We start from the raw sequence: 19,306 nt of genomic DNA, 5'->3' as shown, positions 1-19,306 counted from the left end.
CATCCAGTCATTATAGCAAGTGGGAAACTGTAGTGGAGTCTAACTCATTTGCCATTTCTGCAGATTTGTCAGAATCTCAAGGACCAGGAAGTATACTTCGCACCCCTAGCAACCCAAAACACAGATGACGTGCTTTTAGATGCTGTCGTCATGCACGTCCCCATCTTCACTGGGAAAGTACAATATAATATTCGCATGTAGCCAGGGGAGAAATCAGGACCAAAGTGGTCCAGACAGAGTACAACTTTTTAGGACATTTTTCATACTATATATTAGTCTAGTCGTTGGCTTCAATACATCAGTAGCCTAAATACACTGTCTGAACTAGGCCCACTAAATTGCAGTGTGACAATTCTTTTGCCTCTGAGACTTGTACTACAAGCAAGAAGCATATGAAATAAGGCTAACTTCCCACTGGGCACGCACTGGTTAAATCAACCTTGTTTCCACGTCATTTCAATGAAAGTACGTGGAATAGATGTAGAATTGGCTTCTGTGTCCAATTGGTTCCTTTGACCATCGCACATATTCAAATAAATAACCGCAGCAATACACAGTCACAGCATGATAACATCAATGAAAGCCTGTAATAATATGTTGTTGTTATTGGCAAATGTTATATTCAATTATAATGACAACCAACGAATAATAATGACTATCTTAACAATTAATACGAATCGTATAATAATCACAATAATTACAGTAGGCTATCCCCATAATCATAGCGATAGTAGTAGGCCTGATCACAATCATCATAGCCATAATAATACATATTATAATTGTCTTATCGCTGCAATCTTAAACATGAAAAATGATACAGTTTACATTCCCAAAACATTCTGATCATTAAGAAATATTCGATTATAGACCGACTTAAATAGCATAATTCATATTTAGACCAAATCATTGCTATTAATATTCACATTAAAAATGATCTCCTCCTTGCATCCCAACTACAATTTCAGACTAAAAGCTCAATTCACATCATGAGACTTTGGATCAACAATTTTTTATCGCCAAGTACATTTGGATGTTATTTGACATGATCCATTTGATATTATGGCATTATTACTGGGGCAATTACAGTCACCACATACCTGAACGTAGTGAAGCCTAAACGGCCTGCCGTCACCCATTTTCCTTTTGGGTAAGTCTTTTTGCCGTTCGACCGGAATAAACATTTCACAGAGATGGCATAAGACTGGCCTAGTCTACATACTATGTTGCATCAATGTTAAACTCTGAAAAGGAACGATGATATTTTAGCAATAGGCAAATGATTCGTTGATATCAAGTTATTGCCTTGCGTCTTAACATGTGCATTATCTACTGAGCAACATAGAGAAGATACAAAGTTATATCTACACTGGTTGTATGCACAACCTTTAAATTCACCCAGAGTTCTCTTCGATTCATATTGCCACTTCGTCATGCCGTCACGATTTCACGTTAAAGGATAGGCCTTCTGTTATAAATAAGGCCTAACGATTCTAAAGGAGTCCGTTTACACCAGATAACTCTGTTTCTGCTTCTGTCTGTCCAATAACATGACAAACTTCCATCTCTCTTAGTAGAAGATGCTGATTCCAAGAGGCCATTAGCGTCAGATACTTTATAAGCGATTTATCACAGTTCCTTAAATCTACTGTAGTAATGATTGTCACACGATTTCAACTATGATAGTTTGATTTGGCAAAGAGACACAATTAGAGTCCGGGACTTATCCATTTAACAACGATCAGTATAGGCTATCCCGAGACAAAAAAAATGAAGAGAATCCTAATTATTTTGATTATTAATACAGTACCCCAAAACGCAATGGCTGATAGACGAATCATTTGCCTGTTATGAGGAAAGGCTTTTAGTACACTCCATTGACTTCTTCTCAGACGTTCTTTGGGTCAGTCTCAGTGGAATTCTAAGTGAACGCTCGCGCCCTCATCCTCTGGTTCACATTTAGTTGAGAGATTGTTATTCTTAGAAAAAGTGGTCATATACTGCATCAAATGAAGATTCCATTCACTACATCAATGTTCATTCAATGTAAAATCCCTACACGTAGTCTTGTTCATAAAATGGTCATGCTATGAATACGCAAAACAGGCAATTTGAAGAACATCATTATAATAACGTCAAATGGCTTTAATTTGGACAAAACGCCACTGTCATGGAAAGTTGATTACTGGTCATCAAGTTAATAGGAGCGCGTTCTGTCCGTCCATAATATCCACCTACCCTGCTATAATTCTGGATGTTATATTATTACATAAGCCCATCTTACATGAAATCCTTAGATGCTACATCAATTTTTGGACATATAATTTAATTATATATGGGCAACCCATTGATATTTTAAGAATATAACTTGCTTCAATTCAACTGTCGTACCCCATCAGAACCCAAAATCCAAGCTTGTTTTACGCCAATGTTTGTTAACAATGTAAACAAACACTGTAAAGCCTCAAAACATGGTTAAAACTATCCTTGTGATGTCATGGATGGTCAGTTCTTGCATCCATAGCTCTGTATAAATTTGATAGTGGTTACATTATTTTCTCCAGGCCCATCCCTCAGCTTTTAACCATAACAGAGGTGAGGTGTCCACTTATTGTTTCAATAAAGGATTATATCGTTAAGATACATTATCAACAATAAATACACAATTAAATAACCAGGAATGTTTTACATTAGGCTACAAAATAGAAAATATGAAGCGACGATTTTGACGTTTGAAGAAATTGGTCGAATTATGATATGTTTTATCAATATGTACAAAAAGCATTGAGGCAGTAAGTGTACAGCACAACGTGTAAGACATGGTGGTAACGTTGTTTTAGTGCTATTCACCATGGACATTATGAAATAGCCTTCTGTTTGGAACCGTTCAACCTGGAGACATGTTGCTTGCTGCGCACGTCTCATAGCGGATTATGCAATAACATTAGGCTTTATCAGATTGTATATGAAACGGATCCCACTGCCTGATAGGCAATGTATAGCCATCATAAATAGGCCTACACTGAATTAGATGAGTCTGTTACATACAAATGATATTGTCTGAAAAAGATGTAATACAGGCAGGGAGATAAAGGATAAACTGGGCAATGCAGGGCATCGTGAATTAGATATCATGTGATATAGTCTAGAATGGTGCAATATCATACAACATGTACACTCAATGATATAGGCGAATGTGATATAGAGGGAGTCACTCAGAAATAGGTGAAACACAAAACAGATGATGTGCATAAGCCAATAATAGCCTATTCCTCAAAATAGATCATCGGGGAAGGGGTAGCCTAGTGGTTAGAGCGTTGGACTAGTATCCGGAAGGTTGCAAGTTCAAATCCCCGAACTGACAAGGTACAAATCTTTCGTTCTGCCCCTGAACAGACAGTTAACTCACTGTTCTTAGGCCGTCATTGAAAATAAGAATTTGTTCTTAACTGACTTGCCTAGTTAAATAAAGGTAAAAAAATAATCTATTAAGTGATTTACCTAATTCCAGTCAAAGGAGTACTGGAGGAGTACAATTCCATTAATTTTTGTTGTTGAGGATACTAGGGTAATTCAAAGATTAAAAAAAATATGTAAAATTCAAGATTAAGGTTAAAATGTGGAGAGAATCTCTTGAGATACCCGGTCAATCTGGTGGGGGGCGCTGCTGCTGCTGCTGCGGCGTGACGCTCTCTCTAAAAATACTGAACCAGGCAAACCCTCGTTTTCTACAAGGGCTTTACCGTAGACAACCACAAATTACCATGTAGAAAATTCAGTTTTAGATATTTTTCTGAAATATTTGAGAAAATAATTGGACAATAAAATCTAAACATGGCTGTTGAGAACAGAAAGTATTGTGTTGTCCCAGTTAGGCAACCTCAATATTGGCCTATAGTCCATGCGTTGAAGGAAATGTTTAAACTATACTGTAGGCTTGCTCTGGTGACAATGCAGTCTATAATATAGTGGAATAACCAACATGACCTCACGCCCTGAATAAAAGCAACACACATAGGCCTATTCTCTTTTAGAATTTCAGAACGGCTGAGGCTGCATTATCCCTTTCCTCTTTGGGTATAAAAGAATGTCACGAGCCACCCCAGGAACATCATGCACGCGCTGTTTAGATTCACGGAGAGGGCTACATCAGCCTGCCTTATAATAACTTGTATCGTTTTAAAATTAGATAGTGGTCGAGGGGTGCGTTAATCCTTACCTTTATGGGAATAGAAGGCGATACGATCCTAGACACCCTTGATCGGGTACATCCTCCTGAATTTACAGTAGGTCTACCTACCGAAAGGGACATTAGTCTGCCTTATAAGGGCACATATAAATAACTCCAAGATCAGTCCAATATGCTCTGTGTTTGGCTCAACCAACCCGAACAGCGCATCAGATGTCCACTGCTTGTTACGTTTTTGTCTCGTCGAAATATCGGAATAGGTCAAACAGAAAAAGAACCTGTAGGCTATTTGGACCATATTGATTGCACAGTGCAAATAAAACGAGGCGTAAGCCTATAATAAATATATACAAATCTGGCTATCTGATGCACTCAAATGTAATAAAAAATACTGATCTTAACATAGGTATACCCCTTAATTAAATCAATGTGTTGAATACTTCATACATGTAGCCTAGGAACATAAAATAATTTTATCACCATGCAGCCAAAATAGCAGCAAGCATGCCATATGCTGAGAACCCCCCTGTAAATAAATCACAGTTAGGCTACTTGTAAATTACTGTAAAGCGTTGGTTTAAAAGTACATTACTGTAAACTTTAATTTACGGTAACATTCTGTACTTTTTTTTTTTTTACAGTAACTGGCAGCCACTGAATTACCTTAAAAAACAACATAATTAGAAAAAAAGGTATGTTTTACAGTGCATGGCTATCTTAAAATGGCATAGGCCTACAACAGAGGTAAGGTAGATAATGTGTATGTGCAATTGGCAGCGGAATATTGATAATTTAATGGCTGCATTCTTTTAGCCTAAAAAATCTGGATTTGGTGCGTGAAATTGAAATTATGTTTGCACCATTTTGAGCGTAAAATTAAGGATTTCCACATGGGTTACAAGCGAGCTCAATGGACAGAAACGAAAATATTGAAATTGGGTTATTACGTCGACTGTCCCGTTGGTCCAGTTAGTCGTGTTCTACAGATCAGAAAGGATGCGATGCGTTGACTTGCGGTTAGGACTATTCGACACGGCTAATCCTGTTTTAGTCAACTATACGATGCATGCCTTACATTCCTTTAGTTCAAATAAGCAGAGCACCGCTAGTATTAAAACTAGGCCTATACCATGCGCGAGGAACATCGTCCTAAACTGAGGACATGCATGGAGAGCAGAGTTGAATTCATTGTTAGTCATGCCTTTTAGATTTCCACAAAACTTATAGGCCTACCTATTTAGTCAACTGTATAATATATTGGAAAAATATCGGGTTAAAATAATAGGCTACAAATCATGGCAACACAGACATCAAAAGATCCCCTGCTGATCTGATAGATTAGATGACGTGCCATGCTAATTATTGTGATCTCCATCGATACATCACTCATCGCCTTTAATCTCTTCAGTGGTAGGCGATGTTATACAGAATTCATGAATTTACAAATGGAACTATTTTGGTGATCGCAACGCATAATGTAAGGCAAAAAAGGCTGGGTTACAGGAAAATGCATAGAGATACACATAGGAGGATGTAGGTCTACTGTAGCCTAGTAGGCCTGCACATGGAATACACAACGATTTTTTTTATATGGTCAGTTCCTACCAAGCTTGGCTATAACAAAAATATAATAATAATAATAAATAATAATAATAGGTCCACAGTTATAACAGTAATAGTACAGACAATAACAACAACAACAACAATAATACAAACATCTGATGTAATATCGTTTCGGCTGTAATACAATCTGAGCCTAAATCTCGCTGATGAAACACGATAATTATTCTCTCTTTAGGCAGACTTAAAGAGCGCATATATCTCTTCACATTCCTCTACACACATCGTTAACACTTATCTGTCAATGCCCAATTTACCCTTCAGATTTATGTCTCACTGCGATAAGATGACGTGTGGACAGAAAGAAGAATAGAGCTAAACAGCCGAGGGACCCATCATAAGAAACTCATTCGTATTAGAATGTTACGGAGGCGGAATGGACGGCAAGCGAATTCCCTCGATGCCTTGATTGGCCCCAATGCACGCGCGTCCCTGGGGAATTGAATTGGCACTTGATGCTGGATCTGCTCGTGAACCAACGGATAGTTAAAAAAAAAATCATAAATAAGCCTACTTCGAATCTTGATCAACATTGCACCATGCATGGTCCGAATAGGAATAAATAATATAAGTATAATGTTAGTAAAGTAAATGCTTTTTAAATAGCATCACATGAATCTGAACGTATCTACACTACTAATTGCTGAGCGGAGACCTCTGATCCCTCAGACTTCTGTTTGTTATTCCAGACATCCGAAGCACCTCAATGGAAACAAGTTGAGCACGTTTTCCAACGGTAAACATGATCCTTAAGGCATTAGTGGCTGCCATCGACAGTGGGGGCCAGGTGAATCGGCCCGGTCCGCACAAATGCGTACACCAGGAACACGCTTATGCTGCTTTTCGACTGTAACGTCAGTGTTACGCATTAGAGCCAGTGTTCCACTAGGCTATACTAGGGACATGTGTTTCCATAGCTAAGGCAGACAGTCCGGACTTGTGAAGAGCAGAATCAAGAACCTCTGCATAATCAAAACAGTTTGTGAGAAGGTGATAAGTTCACAGTTGGCCATTGTTATATAGGCTAAATGTCAGCTGAAAAGTACCGGTGGCTTTGGCCCCAAGTGAGAGCAGTTCCGCCGCAGCCATGGCCCAGTGAGACACGGGTGCGGCCCGCATAGATGGAAAGAGAAAAGTCTAAGCCTTTGGGGCAAAACGCTGGGGTAAACCCTGTATGAAGTGCACCAATAGAACAGCTGGAAAACGAGCGAGAAATACTTTAGAGTTCAGTGATCACTAACCTGGAATCTATCGCTGCTATAAAATACGAGGGCCCTGGAAGAAACGGACAGATAGAAGATGGACAGAGTCGAAGACAATCTTGACTAAATGCATTGCAGAATAAGCTTGAGCGACGTATATGTGTGTATAGACGATATAGGCTAGTGTTGATACCCTGAAATATGTTTCTAAGATGCCGAGCAAACTAAGCTTACTGTTGTGAAGTGACCCTTAGCAACAAGAGAAAGAGAACCGTGAGCAAAGGTCAACCAACCACCGAGCGCTTTAATTTAAGAGCTATAGTTTCTCCTGTAAACAGGAAACAAAGCGTCCGATTACCTACGTGTGGAAGGCGTTCTATATTGCCTGTCAGATGAGTGAAATATAGGTGTAGGGTTAATTTAGCGCATTCATGGTATGCATCTATACGTTGAATAAATAAACATGACATAACAGCAAACCTCCATATGCTTACTGTTTCATATTCCTTTTTTAAATAAAATATTTCATAATAATTGAGAATGTATTTGAAATATGCAATTATAAGTAACTCAAATACATGTTTTTTTAAAAATTGTATAAATACATTGTGTTGAATATGCAAATCTAACATTTATTCAAGCTATTAATAGCAAACATATAGTCTGCTCTCTAGGCCAAGTTTTCTGAGATTACGCATTAGACCTATATTTTTTTTAAACACTCAGTTGAATATCAACATACAACCTAGAAATATTAATTTTTTTCGTAACTCGATTATAGAAAAATTATGCAAGAGGAAAGAGATTAATCAAAATTGGTTAAAGCATACACAAATTAACAATAAAACATTGAAATACAATTGTATTAGTAGCCTAACAGGAATGAGCAATATAGGCAATGACCTAACGACCAACTCCGACAGTAACTTATTTTGTTTGTTTTTGTTTGTGTATTTATAAGTCAAAGTCAAGGCCTATGAATATTACATCATAAGATTCGTTGGCCTTACTCTGGGTGCCACTTCATGATGTGCAAATATTCTCAATGTCTCTTGTTATTTCTTTGGTTGGTGAGGGAAGACAGCCTTTACGGACGTTAGACTATCCATTTGAACTGAGGAAATGGAATATCAATATGTAAGATGTTATTTTCACTTTCATAATTTTGTGTTCATATCACATGAATGACTCACTGACTATATAGGCAGCAAAAGCCAAACACTTGACTGTATTAATATATTGGGATGATTACATTGGTGGTTTATCCTGTAGCCTAATTCATTGTTATGTATGATTCATAATCACAATATGAATATTATAACTTACCATTCCTGTGTAGTGCAACTCATAATTGCAAATCGTGGTGGTAGGGTAACCCTGTCTGTAGTTCCTGTGGAAGAGAGGGGGTTACCTTGCTATGTCATGTCAAACTTTCAGTCCAATAGGAAAGCTACTCTCTACAAACTCAAACTTTCATTGGCGGACCGAGCCTCGGGGAGAAGCAAAGTTTTGGAAGTCCGGCCCATGATTGTCTGGATTGAAATGTAAACCTGTCTCCGCTGCCATCAGGAAACACATCGCGGATTTGTCCTTCTCGCTACTATCGTAGTTTGGTTATCGCAGTAGCCTACCCGTGGCGGAGGAGAGCGAGGATTTGTGCTCCCCTAGACAGGTTTCCAGACACCAGCGAAACTGGACGCGGAACTGGACGGAAGGTATAACTCCGAGATCCCAATAATCATTTGTGGACTAAACGCAATGGGTAAGTTTATATGGAAACATTTTGTGCCGATGATAGACTTAGTCTGTAACAGTCACTCGGCCCCGGGTATTCCTGCCTCAATTATGATTAGCCTATATTGCTTATAAGGCGATTGTATGGATACACCGAACAGTTGTTTTACGCTTCAGTTAGTTTTTACGATGGGATTTTCCAATTACCATTATTAGAAGCTGATTGGTAAAACTAGCCTATATCATAGATATGCGTAAAACACATTTGATTTGTACTGCAACTGTATCTTGAAAGTAAAACACAACGGTATTACAATGTAGCAGTATATTATGGACAAACTGAAAAAATGTGCGGGGTTTTTATGAGCGACTGCAGTTAGGAAATGTTTTTATTTTCATCACACGCTAAATTGGGTTTTACGCATCTGTTTTGAGTGTATTATAAAGACATACATATTCTATATACATCCCAATACATTTAAGACAATCTCATATGCTGTAAATAAGCATTTAATTCGTCCTTAACCGGGTGGAAACAACATTGCAGACCGCATTAGCATTTAGGCATGATTAACAACACTAGTCATAATAGGGCATTGTTGTGATTACAGGCTACTACAGCTACAAGTTGTCTAACTTAAGATGTGTGTTTCATTTAGCTGTCTCTGTATATGTTTCCATGACACCAGAGCCAGCCTTCGGAGAGGTGAACCAGCTCGGCGGTGTTTTCGTCAACGGCAGACCGCTACCCAACGCCATCCGGCTGCGGATTGTAGAGCTCGCTCAGCTGGGCATCAGACCTTGCGACATCAGCAGACAGCTCCGGGTGTCCCACGGCTGCGTCAGCAAGATACTGGCCCGGTACAATGAGACCGGCTCTATACTCCCGGGAGCGATCGGGGGCAGCAAGCCACGGGTCACCACGCCGTCAGTGGTGAAGCACATACGGACATACAAGCAGAGGGACCCAGGTATTTTCGCATGGGAGATCCGAGACAGGCTACTGGCTGATGGCGTTTGTGACAAATTTAATCTACCATCTGTGAGCTCCATCAGTCGGATCCTCCGCAACAAGATTGGCAATCTATCCCAGCAGAGTCAGTATGAGTCCAGCAAGCAGTCGTCTCACCAACCACCTCAACCAACGCTACCATACAACCACATATACTCGTATCCGACCCCCATCGGAGCCTCTGGAACCAAAGTACCGACTCCCCCAGGCATGCACTCCCTCCCTGGACACATGGCTATGCACAGGATATGGCCCTCATCGCACTCGGTAACAGATATTCTGGGGATTCGGTCGATAACAGAGCAACAAAGTAAGCATGATTTTTACTTTGGTACATGGGCAAAGAATTTGTATTTGTTAATGGTTAAAATAAATAGGAAAACGCATGGGTCAGCAGGGGGTGCGTTGCGTGTGCGTACTTTGCGTGTCTGCGTGTGTACTTGCGTGTAGTGGGCCTTTCGCAAGGTAGGCAGATGTGTAACTTTTTACATTTTGAGTTCTGCCGTTTTTTTTTTATCAGGATCATTATTCTACTAATGAAAAATAAAATAGTGAACGAAGTGCGAAAATGTATTGGCTTTCTAAGTTAGTGATGTGTTATTTGCTAGAACCGGTGAGTGCATGTATTGGTAACGTTTAGTTCCTAGTTCAAACGGTTGCATTAAAACAGATGGTTGAAGGAAGGCTTGGGGCGGATGTGGAATATTAGTGGGATAACGAAGGGAAGGCGCAGCGGTGCACGAGGAGATGAACTCAAATCAAAATGAGGTGTTCAAAGCTTTGCCATGTCTTGCAGCCACACATTTTGTTCTTGCCTCGCTTCAAATTCACACGCCTGCAATGCAGTTTCACACGTTTTTAGACTATCATAATGCTCCAATAGGCTAAACGGGCTATATTGAACTAGGCTACCGAAGGCCTGTGTTGTTGCGTAAAAGGCCCTATCTCAGTATAGAGAACTTGTTTTTGTTAGTTACAGCTCTTGCATCTCACCGCCTTGTAGATAGAAACATGCCACTCTCCTTAGAGCTTGTATAATATAACTCTTTAGATACCAGAGGCCGCGGCCATTCCATGTCTTAACTTAACTCCGACAATCTAAACAATAAGGCTTCGCCCCTCAAACGCAGCGCAGATCTTCAAGCCGAACAAGAAATCCCGGGGAGGAATGTGTTCTCAAAGAATGCCTTTATAAACAATGTATGCATTTCCAAATTATTAGCAGATGTTTGCGGCAGGTTTTGAAAGCCGAAATAAGTATAATGTACACTGAATGACGTGAGGCCTTTTAGCGCCACGATTACTTCGCCAGCCTCGAGACTCCGGTTTTCATTTAGAAAAACTTGACTATGATATGGCCTATTATAGATCTGCTGTTGGGTTTACACTACAACATGGAGTGAATACTCAATACAGTAGGCCTATTCTAAGACAAAGGGCGTAAAAAATATCACTAAGACGCAAATGGCGAGTACAGGCCTCATGCGTAAAACAATAGGTTTAGCGTAAACCTATAGGCTATGCGCAAAAAATTATATGAGTTGCATTTGGAAAATGGCGATATTTTGAAAGGCATTGGTCATCAAATGGCACTGTCTCACACACACACACACACACACACACACACACACACACACACACACACACACACACACACACACACACACACACACACACACACACACACACACACACACACACACACACACACACACGAAATAACCTAAGACAGCTTTATGTCAGCGAATGATTATTTAAGAAAAATACCCTAAAAAAAGACCCCAACCTTATAGACCTTCAACAAATATTTTAACAAATGTCTTTATGCACAAAACAGACAACTACAAGTAAAATTTGATTTGTTGAAAGAAAGTAAAGTGGGTCGAGAAAAAATAATCGATTCAGTGGTCTTCTCAAGTTACAACACTGGTGGGCTTACTTTTCCTATTCTAAACTCTGGGAACCGTGTATAATATAATATCCATCACGTTCAAAGGGGGAACGGTTAAAGTAAATCTAATTTGTCCCCACAGGAAGACGGGCTTGGTTAAATGTTCCTGACCATTACACGAAAGAATCGTCTTACTGCATTCCTTTTAGCAATGAGCTGCTTCGGTTTGATCAGTAGGCTAAGGCAAAACCACACACATATACGGGTTTTCCAGGGTTCTGAGGAATTACTTCAGATCATGTAAATAGAGAAATGACTAGGGCTAGGCGCCCTCTGCACAAAGCGAGTCTGCCTAATTCAGATTTGTCTAAACAGATGCAGAAACGCCTTTTAAGACAACCATAGCCCTAGCCATTTCTCTATTTACATGGTCGGATCTGAAGTCATTCCTAGCAAATGATGATCGTTACCATTTCAAGTATTCGTCGTATTTTTGCAGGATAACTTTTAGTCGGGGGTTTTGCTAAAAAAGCTGTATAGTTTTGAGGTGAGATGAATTCCTACAATAGATGGGAGTGGTAGCGTGTAGTTCATCTCCTCTGACTTCCCTCTCCTCTGTCTCTGTGTCTCTTTGTTTTGCTCCTTGCAGTTAGTGACAGTTCGTCCTTTCCCAGCGCCAAACTAGAAGAATGGAGTGTTATAAACAGAACACATTTTCTGCCATCAGCAAGTTCTCAACTAGTCAATGGCGTGCAGCATAAACCACCGCATTCTATAGAACCTGAAGCAAAATGCACACAGGTAAAAGGAAACACCTCCTTTTCTATAGAATTCCATCCTTATCCATCTTTAGCCTAATTTGTGTTAATAACAAGGTCAAGTACAATATGATGACCTTCAAGTTTATTGTCTCACACTTATTGTATAATCAATATACGAGTTGAGTATGCTTTCTTGGTGCTTTCAATCATATTGACACGCTAACTCCTTCTCTGGAGGTGGGCGGTATGCCTCTAGACAAGGCACCGACCACCGCAGTGTATAGGCTACTGTGGCTTGTTCTATTCGGCTACATAGGGCTACTGTGCTGTTACATTGCTATTACATATTGTAGTTTTGTGTCCATCACTGGCATATGATTGATTCAGTTCTGTGACAAATTAACCAAGAACCTGGAACCTCCGGACCCATACATTTCCTTGCAGGTGATAGATGTTGACATCTTGACATACAGTGCCTTCGGGAAGTATTCAGACCACATTCTGTTACGTTACAATCTTATTCAATTTTTTTTGTTGAATATTCCATAATCTACATACAATACCCCATAATGACAAAGTGAAAACAGTTTTTATTTTTATTTTAGCAAATGTATTACAAATAATAAACAGAAATACATAATAAAAATATATAATACTTGATATATATATATATATATATATATATATATAATAATACTTGATTTACATAAGTATTCAGACCTTTTGCTATGTGACTCGATATTGAGCTCAGGTGTATCCGGTTTCCCTTGATCATCCTTGAGATGTTTGTACAACTTGGAGTTCAACTGTGGTAAATTAAATTGATTGAACATGATTTGGAAAGGCACACACCTGTCTATATAAGGTCCCACAGTTGACAGGGCATGTCAGAGCAAAAACCAAGCCATTAGGTCGAAGGAATTGTCCATAGAGCTCCGAGACAGGATTGTGTCGAGGCACAGATCTGGGGAAGGGTACCAACAAATATCTGCAGCATTGAAGGTCCCCAAAAACACAGTGGCCTCCATCATTCTTAAATGGAAGAAGTTTGGAACCACCAATACTCTTCCTAAAGCTGGCCACCCGGCTAAACTGAGCAATCGGGGAGAAGAGCCTTGGTCAGGGAGGTGACCAAGAACCCGATGGTCACACTGACAGTTCTAGAGTTCCTCTGTGGAGATGGGAGAAACTTCCAGAAGGACAACCATTTCTGCAACACTCTACCAAGCAGGCATTTATGGTAGTGGCCAGAAGGAAGCCACTTCTCAGTAAAAAGCACATGACAGCCCTCTTGGAGTTTGCCAAAAGGCACCTAAAGATTCTCATTCCATAAGAAACAAGATTCCCTGGTCTGATGAAACCAAGCTTGAACTCTTTGGCCTAAATGCCAAGCGTCATTCACGTCTAGAGGAAACCTGGCAACATCCCTACGGTGAAGCGTGGTGGTGGCTGCATCATGCTTTGGGGATGTTTGTCAGCGGCAGCGACTGGGAGACTAGTAAGGATAGGGGCAAAGATGAACAGAGCGAAGTACATAGAGATCCTTGATGAAAACCTGCTCCAGAGCGCTCGGGACCTCAGACTGGGGTGAAGGTTCACCTTCCAACAGGACAACGACCCTAAGCACACAGCCAAAACAATGCAGGAGTGGCTTCGGGACAAGTCTCTAAATGTCCTTGAGTGGCCCAGCCAGAGCCCGGACATGAACCTGATCAAACATCTCTGGAGAGACCTGAAAATAGCTGTGCAGCGACGCTCCCCATCCAACCTGATAGAGCTTGAGAGGATCTGCAGAGAAGAATGAGAGAAAGTCCCCAAAAACAGGTGTGCCAAGCTTGCAGCGTCATACCCTACAAGACTCGATGCTGTAATCGCTGCCAAAGGGGCTTCAACAAAGTGCTGAATAAAGGGTCGGAATACTTATGTAATTGTGATGTGTCTGATTTTTTAAAAACATTTGCAAAAATGTGTAAAAACCTATTTTACTTTGTCATTATGGGGTATTGTGTGTAGATTGACGAACGAAAAAACGATGTAATCAATTTTAGAATAAGGCTGTAATGTAACAAAACGTGGAAAAATATCAAGGGGTCTGAATACCTTCCGAAGGCACTGTGTATGATGCACTGAAAAGCTCAATGGCGGTCGTTAGCGTAGCACGCCAAATGTGCATTTGAATAGACCAACTTTTCCGTACTAAAAAATATTGCAGTCAGAGTGCAGTATAACTGCTGAAAATACTGCATCCAAACTAACACCGTTTTTTTTACCGCAGTAATTTTTCAGTGTTACTGTCAGTTAGAGTGCAGTATACCACAAATACCACATTTCACTGCAGTTACTGCAGTTGTAAAACTGCTAAAAAAAAATGGAAGGGTTGTAGAGTTCTTTTTGAATGAAACTTTAAATATAGCGATATTCCATAGCCAAATGTTGTATGGGGGTAACACATTTAATTAGCACATTTTTTTCAGCAAAAGCTTGTTATTTTGTACTTTGCAGCCACTTGCCTTTATCTTATAAGATTTAGGGATATCAATGAAGAAAAATAAACTAGACTTCTCAAGTCCCTATATTTTCTACCTTGACCAGAGGAAACAAGTCATCTTGCTGACGTCGATTTGCATCATTGAACGGCAGGTATCCTAGTGGTTAGAACGTTGTTAGAGCGTTGTTAGAGCGTTGTTGCTGGATCCAATCCCCGAGCTGACAAGGTAAAAATCTGTCGTTCTGCCCCTGAACAAGGCAGCTAACCCACTGTTGTCCGGTAGGCCGTCATTGTAAATACGAGTTTGTTCTTAAAAATAAATTGGACAACGTTTCTACATTAATATGATTTTTTCATTCAAGAAGAGAAAATCAATTGGTACAAAACAGAAAGACACACCTATTGACAGACTAAGATAATCATAACAGTCATCGGATAATTAAAAAAATATATATTTTATTTTTGTGTGTAATTATTGTATATTTTATGCTGACTTCCTAATTGCACGGCATTTCCGTATTGTCTTAACCAACGTGCTATAATGACTAATATTAGGCCTAATGTAAATGAATAACAAGACTGGTTTAAATAATTCAAACGTAATGACACGTTTATATATTTTGGCCAGGGTTCTAGGCTACATATATGTTAACAATTAACCTCCAATAATGATTTGCACGCTGATCTAATAGAAGTTGAAAGATATTGCTGAAATTTTGGGTAAATTTCATCGACGCTTATCCCACTAATAGGCCTAGTCGAACAACAGATTATATTTTTTTGTGTGTATAAACGTATTTTAATTCCAAAAGTTTCACAAAGAACATCTCACTAAACTCGGTGTTAGTCTTGTGTTAGAAAATATGGTGCATTTTATGTTGGATAATATATCGGCTGCAAGGGTGCAAACAACGTGTGAGGTGGAGGACACAGAGTGTGAGTGCGAGCGTGCATGAGTGATATAGTACGTGTGAGCGAGGAAGTGAGAGGGGGAGGCATGCGTACTTCGTTTGATATATCATCGGGGGCACGCGAGATAATGCCAAAACTAATCCCGGGGTCTTGACGCCCATAACGCCTAGTGGAAAAAGGCACACGGACCTTTTCAAATTGTATAATGTGAAGTGAATTGATCGATATTCAAGTATGGTGTTGTCAAATGTATGTGATGTTTTGTTGTTTATACATGCAGCATTGAAACCCCCCTTGAGACCAAAAGACTGGCTAGTTATTATCAGTTGATGATACATGGAGACCTTGATTTTTTCAATAGATTACCGTTTGATGCATCAATGGGGACAAATTATGCAGAAAAACACATGCGGTGGTGATATAATTCTATCGGATAAAATAATAAATGTATGCCTAATGCCTTTTTCAGATAGTCTATACATGGCATAATCAGCCATAGGTCAAGTTATTTTTCAGATTATTACTTTATTTTATTCCAATGTTTCAATAAGCAAATGATTTAGTTTTGAGATGTCAAAGTCTGATCTGAAGCCATCATCAGAATATAAGAACTACTTATAATACGATACGTTTGAAACTATTTGGATTGCAATTCGTGCGGTTTTAATCGATTCAAACGCCCCGTTTTCAAAGTGTGGCTTTCTCTGCGTGCAACAGGCTGCTATAGGCCTATAGTTGTCAACGGGACTTCATTTGATGATGATAAACTAGGCCTACTGATGTACTAAATCCTTTCAAATTGGGGCATATAGACCCATATTTAAAAGCACTATACACACTGCAGTCGGCACGCACTTTCAAAACACAACGGAACACGCCCGCCCTCTCCCTACCCACATCGACAGTCCCTCCTTATAATACAAGTAGACTTCTGGCGACTGAATTAAGGAGTGGGGATTTCAAAAAGCTGAAGAATTCATTATGTCCAAATAAAACTTTTGCTAAAATAATGTTGTTTTTTCTTTGTTCAAGTGTCAGCGAACAGGCTATGCAACTGCAATGCACAACTATTTACTGATGAGAAACATAAATCAATAACTCCTTCCCAATGACAGGTCAATGAAGCATGTATAGATTAATAACAAATATTATATATATTTTTTTTCGAACCCACACGCAAACATTTGAAAATAATCAAAAACATTACAATGAATTCAAGATGTATATTATTTTTTGGCTACAGTACATGCATGCACCGTAGGCCTACTTGAGTTGTCCCAGTCACGCGCCCACGGGGCAGGGTATATCATGTCACTCTTTGGAAAAATAATTGGATCATTACATTTCAATTTAAGGTAACTACACGCATATTCACAAACAACGCCGGCGGCTCGGATGTAATCTTTAAATGCATTTCTTGCGTGCCAGTAGTCTAGAGTCTATAGGATCGTTTTCATCAGACATAATAGCAACATAGCAAAGACCATTAGGTTTTGACTGACATGTTGGATACGACGGCATTTTTCCTACAATTCTGATTTATTAGCCTATTAGGCTAAACCATTTTATGCATTTCAATATGGTCTACTGTTGTCTAAATACCTCGAGATTGGATTAGAATAGATATGATAAAATATGTATTATTACAGACTGCCTTGTGCACCATACGTTTTCTTATTTCAATAATCCTCATCTGTCGGCCTATTCAGTGGGCGCCTATTCCAATTTAAATGTCCTTTATCTGTCAATATAGGCTATTTGTGATTCATCTCAGGTCTTGTATAACATAATGGCATGAAAACGATAAACAAAAAGAAAGTCAATTATGTAAACGAAATAAACAACTAGAATTCAATTGGTAATCTTGCCTTTTTCCATTTGGTAATCTTGCCTTTTTCCATTTGGTAATCTTACCTTTTTCCATTTGACAGAATTGACTGTAGAATGATAGCCATTAAAATAACTATCGAGAGCCACAAACAAGCAAGTCTGACTTCACATTTAATACTTATGAATAAAGGAGGGGGGAAAGTTGGCCTATACGAAAAACAAGTCGTGTAGAATATCAGGATTCGATAAAACTGAATTTATTCATGTGACGTGTGCATATTGATTTATAAATATCCAACACCGGGAAAATAATTGTACCCAATGAAGATATGTGCAACATGGGCTATGTAGGCTAGGCTACTTTATTAACTATTTTATTAGCTTTAAAATCATTTCAATATCTTGAAAAAATAAAACTTAAATGAAAGGCTATGTAGGCCAATGGAAAACATTCAGTAGGAGAACATTAGATAGGTTAACCGTAAACTAAAATGCCATGATGTAAGTAGGCCAACGGCATTTTGCTTCGTAATATACAAAACATTCCTTAAATATAGGCCTATGGTCCATAAAAACTAAAAGCGTTTAGAATCTGAGTAATGCACGCGCATCGTCATGACTGTATATGTCCATCGAAAGAAAAAATAATATAGGCATTGGGTCTTATGTCGAGGAATTCCTGGCCACTATACAGCAACGAAAATGATCTCTCTTCCGCAGAAAACATTCTGATTCCCATAAGTCATAGAATAGACCACACATGGATATAATATTTAAGGCAAAGTGTTGAAACAATTTGGTGAATTCTCAAAGTTATTTTTTGTCATGGTGCCAAAACGTTGCTCATGCTTGTTTAACCCTCTGTACATTTCTTTCCCCTTTCTCTTGTTCATTTCTGTCATCCCACATCTCCTCTCTCCTTCCTCTCAACAAAACCTAAACTTCTCCAAATGCCTATTTTATTCTGTCCACGTTCACCCTCTCTTCTCCTATCTCACCTGTCACCCCTCTACCGTTAACCTACAGTACAGTACATTTTAGCTCAACCCTAAGCCTCATCATAACTCTCACTTCTCCCTTTCTCCTTTTCCTCATCTCTCTCCAGTCCCCTTCCCTCAATGACCACCTACACCACATTTCCCTAATGCCTCTTCTCCTCCCCCTCTGTCTCTCTCCTCTCTCTCTACCTCTACCTCTCTGTAACCTGTTCTCTCTCTCTACCTCTACCTCTCTGTAACCTGTTCTCTCTCTCTACCTCTACCTCTATGTAACCTGTTCTCTCTCTCTACCTCTACCTCTATGTAACCTGTTCTCTCTCTCTACCTCTACCTCTATGTAACATGTTCTCTCTCTCTACCTCTACCTCTCTGTAACCTGTTCTCTCTCTCTACCTCTACCTCTCTGTAACCTGTTCTCTCTCTCTACCTCTCTGTAACCTTTTCTCTCTCTCTCTCTACCTCTACCACTCTGTAACCTGTTCTCTCTCTCTGCCCCTACCTCTATGTAAACTGTTCTCTCTCTCTCTCTCTCTCTCTCTCTCTCTCTCTCTCTACCTCTACCTCTCTGTAACCTGTTCTCTCTCTCTCTCTCTCTCTCTCTCTCTCTCTCTCTCTCTCTCTCTCTACCTCTACCTCTCTGTAACCTGTTCTCTCTCTCTCTCTCTCTCTCTC

At 39.5% G+C, this 19,306-nt stretch overlaps 1 protein-coding gene across 3 annotated transcripts in view; it reads left to right on the top strand.

The window, feature by feature from the left end:
* Nucleotides 1–8,570: 8,570 nt before the first annotated feature.
* Nucleotides 8,571–19,306, top strand: part of LOC115138836 (paired box protein Pax-9-like) — a 29,077-nt gene continuing 18,341 nt past the window's right edge. The window contains exons 1-3 of one of the 3 annotated variants that reach the window (XM_065025833.1): nucleotides 8,571–8,770; nucleotides 9,432–10,064; nucleotides 12,295–12,446. In XM_065025833.1, the coding sequence (XP_064881905.1) occupies nucleotides 8,767–8,770; nucleotides 9,432–10,064; nucleotides 12,295–12,446 (789 nt within the window). In that variant the 5' untranslated portion in view covers nucleotides 8,571–8,766. Of the gene's footprint in view, nucleotides 8,771–9,401; nucleotides 10,065–12,294; nucleotides 12,447–19,306 lie in introns of all 3 variants that reach the window. The other 2 variants (XM_065025832.1, XM_065025834.1) reach the window with 2 other exon arrangements.

This window comes from Oncorhynchus nerka, linkage group LG12, assembly GCF_034236695.1.
Source record: "Oncorhynchus nerka isolate Pitt River linkage group LG12, Oner_Uvic_2.0, whole genome shotgun sequence".
In the NCBI taxonomy this organism is placed as follows: Eukaryota; Metazoa; Chordata; class Actinopteri; order Salmoniformes; family Salmonidae; genus Oncorhynchus; species Oncorhynchus nerka.
The sequence above is the reverse complement of the archived record's forward strand: the minus strand, read 5'-3'. Positions and strand labels throughout refer to the sequence as shown.